The sequence below is a fragment of the Triturus cristatus genome, chromosome 6, assembly GCF_964204655.1.
Source record: "Triturus cristatus chromosome 6, aTriCri1.1, whole genome shotgun sequence".
Lineage (NCBI taxonomy): Eukaryota > Metazoa > Chordata > Amphibia > Caudata > Salamandridae > Triturus > Triturus cristatus.
The window spans coordinates 638,512,225-638,526,187 of NC_140589.1; the positions used below are offsets into that span (position 1 = coordinate 638,512,225).

General features: G+C 50.3%; 1 protein-coding gene across 1 annotated transcript in view; it reads right to left on the bottom strand.

Moving 5' to 3' along the window:
- Nucleotides 1–13,963, bottom strand: part of UFL1 (UFM1 specific ligase 1) — a 332,333-nt gene that overhangs the window by 84,498 nt on the left and 233,872 nt on the right. The window contains exon 13 of the mRNA XM_085611135.1: nt 9,681–9,801. Within this exon, the coding sequence (XP_085467261.1) occupies nt 9,681–9,801 (121 nt within the window). The remainder of the gene's footprint in view (nt 1–9,680; nt 9,802–13,963) is intronic.

Consider the following 13,963-nt stretch of genomic DNA (forward strand, 5'->3'; position numbering starts at 1 on the left):
AAGTGCCCACTTCTAGAAGTGGCACTTCCACACTAGGTACATGCACGCCGCACACATCATCGCGCAGCATTCACTCACACGAGTCCGCACATACCAAACTCGGGCCCGCACACCCCACGCATCAGGAACTACCAGGACACATACATTCCCCCATGCATTCCTATGGGAGGGCAGGCCAACCTCACAACACGCACGCACTTTACCCTGGGACACAGCGGTAAAGTGCGCAGAAGTCAATAAAATCACTAAACCAAGTCACAATATTAAGCAAAAAGTTTCGGGGTGAACCGGCCAGAAGGGCCAAGTCCAACAAAGGGCAGTACCCGTTAGGTGTGTATTGAGAGCGTGGTGTAATTGTAAAACTGTGAGTGATAGAGGGTGTAGCAACGCTGTAGGTCTCGAAATTATTGTACGTGGTCCCTCACCCACACGTCCCCCAGTTGTGATATTCCGATAAGGTCCCCAGCTTCTGAATCCCTCAGACAATCTCCCTACCAAAGGGGTGTGTGTTGAGTCAGTTTGGTATCCCATCGGGTATGGCGCAGGACCGCGCGCCAGGCCTACAGGACAGTATGGGTCATCTAGGGCAAGGCTCTGGGCACCGATCCTCCATACATTATCGTCTGGGTTTGTGCGAGTCCCAGGTCCCTTAACTCAACCCAGCAGGCTAGATCGGACCAACCGCCGGTGAACCAGTTGCGTAAGACGCGCAACCTGGTGGCTAAATAGTACAAGTAGAGGTCAGTCATCCCCATGCCCCCATCGAAAGGTGGGATCCGACAGTGGGCCAGAGCTATAGGTAGTCTCTTGCCCCCCCACACGAACTTCATGGCCATACTGTCTAATTCTCTGAACCAGGCCAGCGGAAGGTAAAATGGGGTGTTTTGGATAATGGGGGGAATCATCATTTTGAAAAGGGCCACTCTGCCCAGCGGGTTGAGTGGCAATGTTTGCCAGCCCCGGAGATCCTCTTTAGCCTTCTTGACTAGTGGAGTGATGTTTAGTGCCCACTCTAGGTCGGGAAGTAGAGTCACCCATACCCCAAGGTACTTGAATGACTGCTGCCTAATGGGGATATTTGATTGCCAACCAAAGCACTCTTGTGAAAGATGGAGGGGTACCAAGGTCGACTTGGCAGGGTTGAGGTAAAGGCCGGAGACCTGCTCAAAGGTGTGGAGGACCCGCGGCATCGGGCCCGGACTAGGCTGGGCTGGGTCTGCAAGAAAAAGAAGTACGTCGTTTGCATATAGTGCAATTTTGTCAATGTGGGCACGATCCTACTTCCAGCCCTGGATCTGATCATCGGCACGGATGGTGCAAGCCAAGGGTTCAATCGCGAGGGCTTACAGGAGGGGTGAGAGGGGGCATCCCTGTCTAGTACCCTTCTTAATCAGGAACGTCTCAGAGAGAGGCCCGTGTATGAGTACCCTCGCTCTCAGTTTGAAATAGAGGACCCAGACGAGACGGCGGAAGGACTAGCCCAATCCTGCTGCAGCTAACACATCATCTAGATATTGCCACTCCACTGTGTCAAAAGCTTTTTCAAAGTCGACTAGGAGGAGTGCCAGGTAGGGAGTGAGTGACTGGCGGTGCGCCAGGGCCAGGTGTAAATGCCACAGGCAATGTCATGTACTGCGTGTTGGCATGAAGCCATTGGTCTGGATAAATCAGTTTATTAAGGATTGGTTGCAGGCATTGAGCCAGGATCGTGGCGTATATCTTTATCTCCGTGTTCATCAGTAACATTGGATGGTAGTCCTTACAGGCGGGTGAGGGTGGTTGGGTCTTAGGGATAAATACAATAGTGGGAATATCTGTTTCGGGAGAGAATGTGCCCGTTTCCACAACTTTTTGTAACAGCGTGAGAAGGTGGGGGAACAAAATGTCAGGGTATGAGGCATAGTATTCTTGCGGAAACCCGACGGGCCATGGCGTTTTTTCAGAGGCCATCAGAGAGATGGCGTCGCTTATTTCCTCAGGGGTGAAGGGGAGCTCTAGGTCAGCCGCCTCGCCACCGGTGAGGCGGGGAAGATTAACATCTCCTTCGGCAACCAAGTCATGAAGCGAGGCTACAGGCCTTTGGGCTGAGTACATCTTGGAATAGTAATCGGCAAAGGCTTGGGCTATTGTGGCTGTTGATCGGCAGGTGACATCCGAGAGATCTCGCACCTCTGGGTTAGCTAAGGGGTTAGACGCAAGCCTATGTAGTATTTTCCCGTTCTTGTCTCACCACCCATATATTCCAGCAATGGATGATCTCCATAGCAGCTTAGCTGACTCAAATGAGATTTGTTTAATCTCTTCCCTTAGTATCTCAAGTTGCCTATCTCATGGACAGTCTTCCCCTACCGGGGAGCTCCTCTCCAGGTGAGCTGCCTCTGCCTCGAGCAGGGTAAGCCAGCTGTCCTGTGCCTTAAGTTGGCCCCCAGGCTAAGCCTCGAATAGTGGCCTCACTTGCCTCCCAAAGGGTGCCCAGAGAGGAAACAGTCTTGGTTAGAGTGGAAGTATTGTCAGAGTTTTTTCTCTATTGCTTTTTTATACCAGGCGTTCAGCCTCCAGATGAGGCGGAGTGAACCAGAGGAGTCCCCCAAGTAAAGAAAGAGGGGAGAGTGGTCTGAGATGCCTCAGGGAAGGACACTGACATCAGACACCCTCTGGCAGTCGGGGCTGGCATGAAGATCATGTGTATATGTGCATGTGTGTGGTGTGCCGCCAAGATGTGGGTTTACTGGGTTCCCCGGGGGTGCCAAACTCTCCAGATATCGCAACGGCCTAGGGTGGTCGCCCAGTCCGCCAGACCCTTTGCCTGCGAGATTCTGCCAGGGTAGGGTATGCCTGTGGTGTCAAGGTCTGGGTACAGGACTACGTTGAAATCACCCACTATCACGGTTTCTCGCAGGGGCAAGGCAGGAACAACATCTGCTACCTGTTTCAGCGACGAAGTGAGCGTGGCTGGTGGGACATACACTGACATTAGGTTTCGGGTGTCCCCTCCTAGCATCCTGGATAGGGCCACGAATCAGCCCTGGGAGTCCCTAGTGACATGGTTGAGCACGAAGGGGAGGCTGCGCTTTACGAGGATCGCCACCCCTTCTGAGCCCTGCTCAAAGCCAGAGTGCCACACCCTATCGAACCCCTGTCTTGCGAGGAAGGGGCATTGGTTCCCCAGGAGGTGGGTTTCTTGGAGTAAGAGTACTTCCGGGATACCATTAACATTCCATGACAGAACTTGGAAGCCCTTATGTAACCTCTGAGTCATGGTCTATGTGTGGGATAGGGAGACAACTGGGGTCCAGACCTTCATGGGGCCCGGGCCAGTCTGCGGGCAGTTGCAGTCTGGGTTCCTGTCTACTAGTTTGAGGGACTGGCGTGTGTCTGCATTAGTAAGAGCAGGATGTGCTGTGAACACTTAACAGTAGGAAACTAGAACATAGGACAACGGTGCCAATCCTCCCCTTCTCACCTCCCCCCACCCTATACTTCTGAAACTGAAGCATCTGTCGCCGAATAAAGTTCCGTTCAAAACTAATGTGCTAAACTAAAATGTTTAACTGGGAGGTTGCGTGGTGGACCCTCTCATAGTTCGGATGGGCCTGAAGCATCGGCAGATTACTCTGATGTTTGGCATGGTTGGACCTCAGCCTCGAACACCAGGCGGAACTTGGACATCTTGCTAGAGTCTTTGGAGTGGACAGTTCTTTGTTAGATTGCTGGGCTCCGGGAAAGGTCCGTTTCAATGGATCCGCTGCTGAGAGTCCTACGGGGGGTCCCTTCCACAGCTGGGCCCTCCAGGGGGGTCAGGTCTATGCTGGGACTGAGAGTCAGGCAGACCAGATTGATTTTTGGGGCCCGGGACAGCCGAACTTCATGTGTCTCTGCATTTGCCGCGACCCTTGCGTGAATGTGTGTGCCTTCCGCCCTCTTTGGGAGATGTCGGTCGGGCCGCTTCGATCCGCGATCTTGAGGGTGATGACGTGGTTCGGGGCCCGAAGGGGTGCTCGTCGGTCAGCCAGGTCCAGGCCACTCGAAAAAATGTGCTTTATCCTGGAATACTACGCGGAGGTTGGCTGGAAACAGTATTCTTTACTGAAGGCCAAGAGAGCGCAGTTTTTGTTTGTAGTCTGTGTACAAGCGCCACTGAGTCTGGACCTCCTTAGTGTAGTCTGGGAAAATCATTATGGTATGGTTTTGGAAGGTCAATGTGGTTTGGGCTTGTGCCTCCCGCAAGATTGCATCTCTGTCTTTAAAGTTCAGGATCCTGGCAACGACGGGACGAGGTGGAGCACCGGGAGGTGGCTTGGGCGCCAAGGTGCGATGGGCCCGCTCCACCGCAAACCATGCCGAAAAAGTGTCTTTTGGCATCCAGGACTCCAGCCATTTTTCCAGGAAGGATGTGGCCTTACTCTGTCCCCTTAGGAAACCCCACCAGGCAGAGGTTGTAACGCCTTGACCGATTTTAAGCATCTTCAGCACGTCTGTATAATTCCTTGGGTGGGTTCGCAGGCTGGTCACCTGTTCCTTCAGGTGGCGAACGGCGTCTTCTACCGTGGAGATACGGGATTCTGCTTCAGAGATGCGGGCTGTGGTGTTCGAGGTCTTGCCGAAATGAGGGCCATGTCTACCCTGACTTTACCGATTTTGTTCACTACCGAGGCCTGCGACATGCTGATTGTTTGCAAGATCGTGGTCCGTTCCCTTTCGGGGAGGGCCGATTTGTCCATGGCACCTTCTACGGGTCCAGAATCATTGGTGGTAAACTGGTCCAGCTTGATTTGTGTTTGCGTCGTTGCTGGCTTTGGGCAGGGGTCCTTCCCCATGTTGTTGAAAAGAAAGGATAGCTGGAGCCAATGCCGGCACCAAGCCTCGCAGTTGGTCCGGATGTGGAGCTGAAGGCCGGGCACCACTTAAACTCGAAAATGGCGCGAAGGGACGTCGGTCTCTAGGGCTGTCAATTGGGTGGGTATCCTGGCCTTCCTTGTGCCGGAGTGGCAGGGCTTTGTGCGGGTTTCCTCCTCGTTGATTAAGGGGAGTAATAACTTGTGTGAACAGTCCTTATAGTACTGTACCAGTGAGTGCCGACTGGGGAGTGCAGAGCGCGGGGAGGTGCCACCCACCAGACCGGTTGGCTCAGTTGTCCAGGACGAGGCACGGTGTGTGTGTTCGAAGGTTGTAGGTTGTAGATCTGCAGTATCCCAGGTTGTAGTTGTCGGCAGGGCTGTAGCATTTTGGGGTCCGGTGGCTCTATGACCTGTGTGGCTTGAGCCAGCAACCACCCATGGGGCCTCCAGTATGAGGCAGATAGGATGTTTACAACCCCCAATCAGCGGACTCTCGGTGGGGCTCAGGCTGGGGGGCAGAGGAAGAGAACAATCGGTGAAAGGCCGACCCCCCGGCTTGATCTGGGGCCCCGGCTCACCTTGGGCTCGGTCCGGACGACAGTGGCCTCAGCAGGCCCAATCACTCCTGCATATGGCTGGATCCAAACTGGGGTGGTGTGGTGAGCAAAAGAATGATGGATTTAACCCAGATCCTTGTGACTGGGAGTGAATGTGTGCATTTGCCAGCATTCCGTCCATCAATTGTTTCTTTTGCACCAATCACTCCTCAGGCCTCGAGTGGCAGAGGTCTGTTCTTCAGTCCATCTCAGTCCGTCTGCTCCGCAGCCTCTGGGGTGGGGATCGGAGCGTGGATGGGGGAGGGGTTACAGCCGGACCTCGTGGCTCGCTGCTCAACTCGCCGGTACTACGGCCAGGGCCGTGTCGATGAGCCGCCCCGTGGGAGATTTCTTTCCCGCCCGGCTCCTCTTGCCGGTGCCTCCCCAGAGTGGGTGGGGGGTAGTCTCTATTCTTCAATCTGGGCCCACCGTGGGGGAACCCCGGTAGCTGCCGGTGCCTCATCCCTGGCATTTCGGGCAAGACTGTTCCCATTGGGCACAGGGTCAAGACTGATTTGCATATGGCTGGGTTCAAATTGGAATGGCATGGGGAGAAAAAAAACAATGGATTTAGGCCCAGGTCTCTGTACTTGGTTGAATGTATGACATTGTTCTGCATTCTGTCCATCCATTGTTCTTTTTACATTTGTCACCCCGAGTGGGACGGATATGCCCAGACGTGGGTCCCGTGCTCTCCATGCCACTGGAGTAAAGCTATCCTGGCTGATGAGGGGTGAATCCCAGAATCCGGTCCTCGGATGATTGTTTTCAGTCCAGGGAGGACCTGGCCTGGCTGTTCGTCCTGCACTGTTCCCAATAACTTGAAATATCTCCAAATTAATGCTTATGTTTCTGCCAGTAGGTCTTGGAAACACAAACAGGCAATTACCACCATGAGTTTCAGCTTAATTATAAGCAAACATACACTAACTTAGAGATATTTCTAGTTAATATATGCACTCACAAAGAAGTGCACAGACCGCTTTTGCACAGAAAATGGCATCATGATAGGGTCCCTGAGGTTCTTTATCTTTCAACTTCTCAAAAGCCTGACAATAAGCTGAGTAAAACCTTTCCGCTACAGTGGGCATCCTCAGCAATCACAAACACCTGGGTGTCCAATTGACACCTATAACTATCAAGATTAAAAAGCTTAATTATCCCCTTAAGCCAAAATGGATTTGCACAGATGGCACTCATGTACATATTCAGGGTTTGGCCGCATTGCAGGGACTGAAATAGCGCTGCTCCAAAAGCTGCTATATGACTTTTATACTCTCCTAACACTCTGTACTCCTGGAATTCAGTGTTCACCACAGATATTAACTGACAAATGTATATGACCCAGGAAACAGAGGGGCAGAAAAAATTACTTACCTTCAGTAACATAGATAATCATCTTGCAAATTCCTCACCTTATGAGTACTCCTTCCAGGGTTCAGACCGGTCCAAAATTATTTTTTCCTGAAAAAGGTCTCCAGGGTCGCCAGGTGGTGGCACACCGCTCCAACCACAACAGAACCGCCAGATATTAGAACACTGGGGTATATTAGGCCACAAACAGACCTTTAGCTGTGAAATTATCTCTAGACATGACATCACTGGGGTATATTAAGTCACAACTGACACGTTGGCGTCAGTTTTGGATATTGTTTCCTTTCAACACAGAGGCATACCGAAAGGAACCAAGATAGTCAAAACAGCACTAGCTAATGAAATGTAGGGAGGTAGAGAAGAATCTGCGGAAACAATATGTATCCACGAAAATGTTGTTATGGAGGCAAGTAATATATTCTTGTGATACATTTTGCAGATTCTTCACCTTACAAATGAGTCCCTATGACGTATGACCCTCAGCGATGAGATGGTATGAGTTTTGCCTCTTAACCAGATAAATCACGCAACAGAGCTCAGGCAGAGAGCACATCAATAAGTGTCTGCGACATGAAGCAGCAGTGCTGTGCAAAAGAATGGAAGCAGCAGTGCTTTCCAAAATTATGTCTGCATAGCTGTCGGCAGAAGTTGGATACTGTGACGCCTATAGAAACAGCCATGAAAGAATGAGCATGAATGCCCAAATGTCTTTCTGGGCCAAGGCATAGCAGATCTTGAACCAAAGGATGACCCAAAGTGAAATGTTTGTTTAGTCCCTGCTTTTCCCTTTTTACTGCCAATGAAGCCCACAAAAAGCTGGCCATCAACTCTGTCATGTGTGATCAATGTAATATGACACCACATGCTTGGGATTCAGCCTACATAGTCCTTCCTGTTTCTTAGCTGCATGTGAAGGAGTGAAGAAAGATAGAAGAGAAATAGTCTGCACCATACAGAACCAAAAACAACCTATGCTGGTAGAAAATTGTGAAGGATGGATGAACTGATAGAGTATGAAGTTCTGACCATGAAAGGAGAAGTACTTGCCACAGACACTGTTTTCGGAGTAAAATAACAATGCATAAGCTCGAACATAGAAGCCATCAAGTCAAAACAAGGTTAATATCTCATGGAGGCAAAATAAATATAGTTAGATTGAACCAGTAAAATAACCTTAAAAACGGTTCCACCAGTGTCAATCTAAAAAGGGGAGGGGGCGATTATCCAAACACATGAAAGCAGACAGGGCCACAAGATATTCCTTAATGATAGTGACCACCAGGCTCCTTTAATTAAGGCAAGACGCAATCTGTAAGACACCAGAAACATGAAATTTGGAGGTGTTCTGACTTGCACCACTGAACAAATGTAATCCAGAGAGCTGCATAAATTGATTTTGTAGCAGGCTCCCTAACTGCTTGGATGACATCTGTGAACTCATCAGGAAAGCTAAAGGATTCTAAATGGCACTGCTCACTCTCCATGATTGCAACCTTTGCGTCTGAGGTAGAGGTGGAAGAGTTGATCATTCTGGTTCAATCTAACTATATTAGAGGCAAGGGGAATCCCACCCCCCGGGTGGATATTATTATTTATGGGGAGGGGGGCCACACGGTCCTCCTTCCCGAGCCTCTAAAGCCCACCCCCGGAGCCAAGTATGTTTTTCATAGGGAGGAGGGCCGACTTCACCCTGCGCCTCGAGAGGCCCCTGTAAGCACACGATCAGGCGGAAAATGCACAAAAGGGGGAGGGGGCTGTGAGGGCCCACCTCACTAAGCCTAAAAAGGCCCCAGGGAGCCTACTCCCGGGGCAGATTTCTTTAAGGGAGGGGGCTATGTGTCCCCCCCGCTCCTTGAGCCATAAATGGCCCCCGTGAGCCCACACCCAGGGCCAGCTCAGCTTCTATGTACCACAAACATTTATAACATGTTCAAAACCTCTACAAAGCTAAGGTGCATTACGAGCACATGCATTCTGTAAACACTTAAACGGGTTAGCTGGACACAGGCTGTGCAAAATTAGGTTTAGAAGTACTATGTACACTCTGAAACAAACTAACACACTCACTGGATGAGGTCATCAGTGATGCCACCATTGATGTAATTTGAGATGTCAACAGCTATGTCATAAATGATGTCATGTCAGGAGTGATGTTGTACGTGCAGTCATAAGCAGTGCATGGTGGGGGAGCAAGTTATAGTTAACGCTGCTAACTTTAACTTGAGAATTTCTGTGTCCTCTTTTTAGTTTAAAACGGTAATGTGGTCACTGACAAATTCACTTAAACAGGTTACTTTAACCTTTGATTTTTTTCCAGTGAATATATAGATTTTTACTCGTCTGGTTAAGCAGTTAAACATGGTCACTTCATCAAATACTCTCTATTGCTCAGCACCCTTTTTTTTTTTACCATGCTACCAATCAGAATGGAACATTTTGTATTATAACGGTCATTTCATTAACTAGGTTTTCTGGTATAGGTTTTCCAGTATTTAGTCGCGGCTGCCTCAGGCAACGATTATGATGCTTTCATCTAATTTCCTGATGAACAATTATCCCTGTGGAAAGCTATAGGCCCCGTTATCCTGTGTGTAGAAATAGACGATGAAACCGAGGAGGTTGGATGCACACAGTTAAATGACTTGAAAAGCTGGCCTTTTCAGAACATGGCTGTAGGCCAATGTGTTACAGCTCATCTATAAATACTGCTGCTGATTTAAAGGTCGGGACAAGTGGCAAATGCCTTCATGTGACTGACTTGACCTTTAGAGCTAAACAATAGGCCACACGTCTCTGCAATGTGATTCATTTACGACTAAGATAAAAGTCTCTGAACGGTTTGTTTTCTGTAATGCAACACAACGTAACGCACCTTATTAAAGATCCAGAAAGTTCTGTTATAATTTCTTCCGGGCAATCTGGAACGTTCTTCTTCAAAAAATCCTTAATTTCTTCAAGTGTCAGAAAAGGAATCTCCTGCTGCTTGTTCTTGCCTGTGATAGCGAAACAGATACACAAGTACTGATATTAGGTTTATAACATGTTAAAAGTCGAGTAGTAAAGGATCGAGTACAGCCCTAAGAAAAGGATACACAAAAGGGGTTCACCATCCTTACTGCAGTGATGAAAAAAGGCTTGGGTTTAGTTCCAACCTGTGGCCAATATCAAACAATGCCACAGTGGCCCGCAATAAGAACGTAAACATCCCAGATGATTCAGCTCCATCCTTAACATATGTTTCATTACAACTACTGATCATCAGTGTTATTTATTTTTTGACTGGGGGCAACGTACATGGAACAATGGAAGATGTTCGAGCATATTTAATAATAAAGTTAATTGTTTGTTTTCATGTGTTTAAATTAGCACAAGTAGGCTGCAAAAACCAACTTATTGGGCCTTGGCCTGGCTGCAGTGATCACTGAAGAAAGAAGCACGGGTCAGGGAGGCGAAGCCGGACGTGATAGGGGCCTGTGACAAAAGCCTCCCAGAGGCAGGAACCCTACCGCAAGCCTGCGAAAAAGGGGGCGATCGGATTGGTCACCCCCAAGCTAGCTGCCGGCGGAGAGGCGGTGTCACAAGGGTCTGGGTGCCTAGCAGGAACAGCGTCTGGGACGTCCTGCCCGTAAGCGAGGACTGGGGCGGTGCCCGATCGGGGGCTTTTCTGTAGCAGGAACAGTGTTTTCGGCCAGGAAGGCGGGCCATTTTGGGAGAACTCATTGTGCGGCGGGGGTAGGAAGAATTGAGCGCGCCATGGTGAGAGCGGCTGCCCAGCCATCCTTAATCGCAGACTTTGGGCCAAGAGTTCTCATGTGGCACAATTTGGATGTGCTAAGGGAAGTGCCTGGAAACAACACAGCCCCAGAGAAGGTTGTGAGGAGGACATGGGACAACTCCGGGTCAGAAGTGGACGGCGACCTTGAAGAGCTTTTGAACCAGGCGAGAGAGCTGGTGGCCCTAAAAAGAAAACATGAATGGATGAGCACATAAGTGAGGGATCAGCCAAGAAGAAGCCAAAACCTATGCAGGCACATCCCCCTGCACCCACACTGCCAGGCAAAAATGGCGGCAGCTTTGAGGCCGGGCAGAGGGGCGCCAAGAGATGGACCACAACACCCTACCTCAGCCCCAAAGCAAAGTGGGGGAGGCCCCGCCCCAAAGAGCGGAAACCGGGGAAGGGTCGGGAAACCACGTCACCGGAGGTGGTGACCGACTCAGGCGATAAAGAGGGCAGCAGCAGTGAGGAGGGGTTTGTGGCCAACACGGTGGCCCCTCTAGGAGCACACAGCTTACTGCGATCCATGACGTACAGTGGACCTGGTGAGCATGACTCGCTACGCGAATGGGGCGGGATGTGCAAAAAAAGGCAGGGACTGCATGGACCCAGTGAAGGGAGGGCCAGACAAAGCACAAACTACGGCACTCAATTAGGGGTAGGCAGCTATGCTACACACGGGACATGGTCCCTTCAGCCCCCTGGCTAGCTAACCAAAGGGGGGGCAACAGGATTTCCATGGGGTAGCATGTGGTCTGATGCAGCCACCTCCAGCATGGTTGCCTTTGTGGCTGTGGCCCGGCCCAGGGGCCCCATATGGGGGGAACCCCAAACAAGCACCGGGTGCAATGGGGAGGGCCAGGGGTCTAGGCAGAAGAGGGGACAGAAGGATTTAGAAGTCAGACAGGACAACCCGCAGGAACAGTAAAGAGGGTGCTGGCCTGTAGGTGTGCAAAGCAGGCCTGGACCTCTCAGTGCTGGACAAAAAGGATGAGGACAGAAGGGATTGACGCTAGTCCAGGAGAGAGAAAAGCAGAGAGAACTGGCTAAGGGCTTTCAGGACTCTGACATGCGTGTTCATAGTAATGTTCCCACAGAGAGTAACAGCACTAATTTTACGGGTTCATTACTTGGATGATTTTCTGTTCATTGGGAAATCAGGGACAGAGGAGTGTGCAAACCTCCTCCGCCATTTTGTGGCACTAACTGAAGAATAGGGGTTCTGCTATCGCAGGCTTAAGGTCCAGCCACCAAGCTAACCTTCCTCAGGATAGAACTAGACTCAGTGGCTGGGACCTGCAAACTACCAGCAGAAAAGGTTGCCGAGCTGCGCCAGATCATATCGCGGTTACGGAAGCAGAAAAATGCACCGCTAGGCGAGATACAGCAGCTGCTAAGGAAACTGAACTTTGCCACCAGAGTAATTCCCATGGGTCGCCCCTTTGCTAGGGGCCTGGCCTGGATGACTAGGGGTTTGTTACAAAAACACCACAGGGTTTACCTCACACACGGGGTAAAGGAGGACCTAGGGCAATGGGGGACTTTCTTGGCCAAGTTTAACGGTACCCTAATGTGGCGGGAACCATGGGTGCAGGCGCATCAGCTAGAGCTCTAAACAGATGCTGCACGTAGGCACAGCTTTGGGACCATCCTGAGGTCGGCATGGGCAGCAGGAGAATGGCCAACTAGCTGGCACCAGAGTGGGATTACAGGCAACATCACCTTGTTAGAACTATTATAGTGGCCTTTACCATATGAGGCCACAAACTGGCCAATAGACAGATGATCCTGTGGGCCGACAACCACGCGGTGGTACAGGCGATCAACTTGGGAGCAGCCAAGTGCCCCGCAGTGGAAAAACTACTGCAAAGGCTAGTCGAGCGCCAGCTGAGAGCAAACATAGCAATCAGGGAAAGGCACATTGCAGGTTTAGATAACTCAATAGCAGATTCCATTTCTCGTTTTCAGTGGGACAGGTTCAGGGAGCTCGCACCAGAAGCGGACCAAACTATGACACCAGTGCCAAAGGAGCTATAGGAGTTGGTGGATCCGGGTTAAGTACCTTACTGGACAACGCACTGTTCCCTAAGACGGTGAACTGCTATTGTAAGTGCTGGGCGACCTTTATCCCCCTATGTTGTTAACTGTCAGTGCTCCGCCACAGGGTGAGAAGCTACCTGGCGCACCGTACCCAAGAACTCGAGAATTCCCCCTCTACGTCCTACCGACCCGCTCTGTTGCATACCATGTACCAACGGCCCCAGTGTAATTACCACAAACAGTTGTCCTACTTAACCTGCAATGGTACACTCCCCATCCTAAAGGCAGAAAGGACATTAGGCAAGCCAATCCTCACCAATTTTGACTTGGCCATACACTAGAACTCGGGTATTGTCCCTCGGAGTCCTTAGGACCCGTTCCGTTGCATACGTTGTACCGGCAGGCCCCCACGTACTACAACAAACTGTTGTCCTATTTAAAACCAGGGCCCCGTATAGCCCTCCAGCCCCCCCGGGAACCCAAACACATGGCGGAATACCCACGGCCTACTGCATGACAATTGGGCCGCACACTGACTGTCCTCACTAACTGCAGATAGTGACAGGAACAAGATAACTCTATATGTAGGTATTTTGGGCCATTGAATAGAGCCACCATACTTGTTGATGAAATGTTAGCAAATTCCCTTGCGTATGGCTAATGGCAGAACTAAATCGCAACCTGTTATTGGGATTTGCTTTAAAGATGCAGTCCGTTCCCAAAGCCCAGTCCACGTTAAATGAGTTGCACACCACCAAGCCTCACTAAGGACTGCTAACCCCGACAAACGAAAGGGAAACTTTGCAGTATATATTGGGATATGTACCGTTGTTGGTACGAGTTTTCAAAATGTATTTCCTCCGAAGAGCCCCTCCATGTAGGTTGCATCGCACCGTACCGTAATTGGACCACCCACTGATGGCTGACACGTAATAGAGAAGGAGAAACGACACTCTGCCTATAAATAGTTGCCAATTTAGTAAGTCAACCTAAATATGATTAACTTTGGACATACCGTTGTCTGTGGATTATGCCACCAATAAATCGCCACCTGTTAGTCAAAGCCACTAAGAAATTAAAATTGTCATTACATTTAAGCATAGCATTAAGTTGGCCATACTCTTGAACCCTCTGCTGCGCACATTGTGCCGGCAGGCTACAACACGCTACAGCAAACAGTTGCCTTACTTGAAATCCAGGGCACCGCATAGCGCACCGGTCCTCTGAGGTGCCTGAACACAGGCAGCATCCCTAAGATTCATCTCAGTCCATAAGTGGCGGTTAGGGCAGTAGAGTCAAGGACCGTGCATTCAAACATTTGGCAATGAGCAATTGTGATG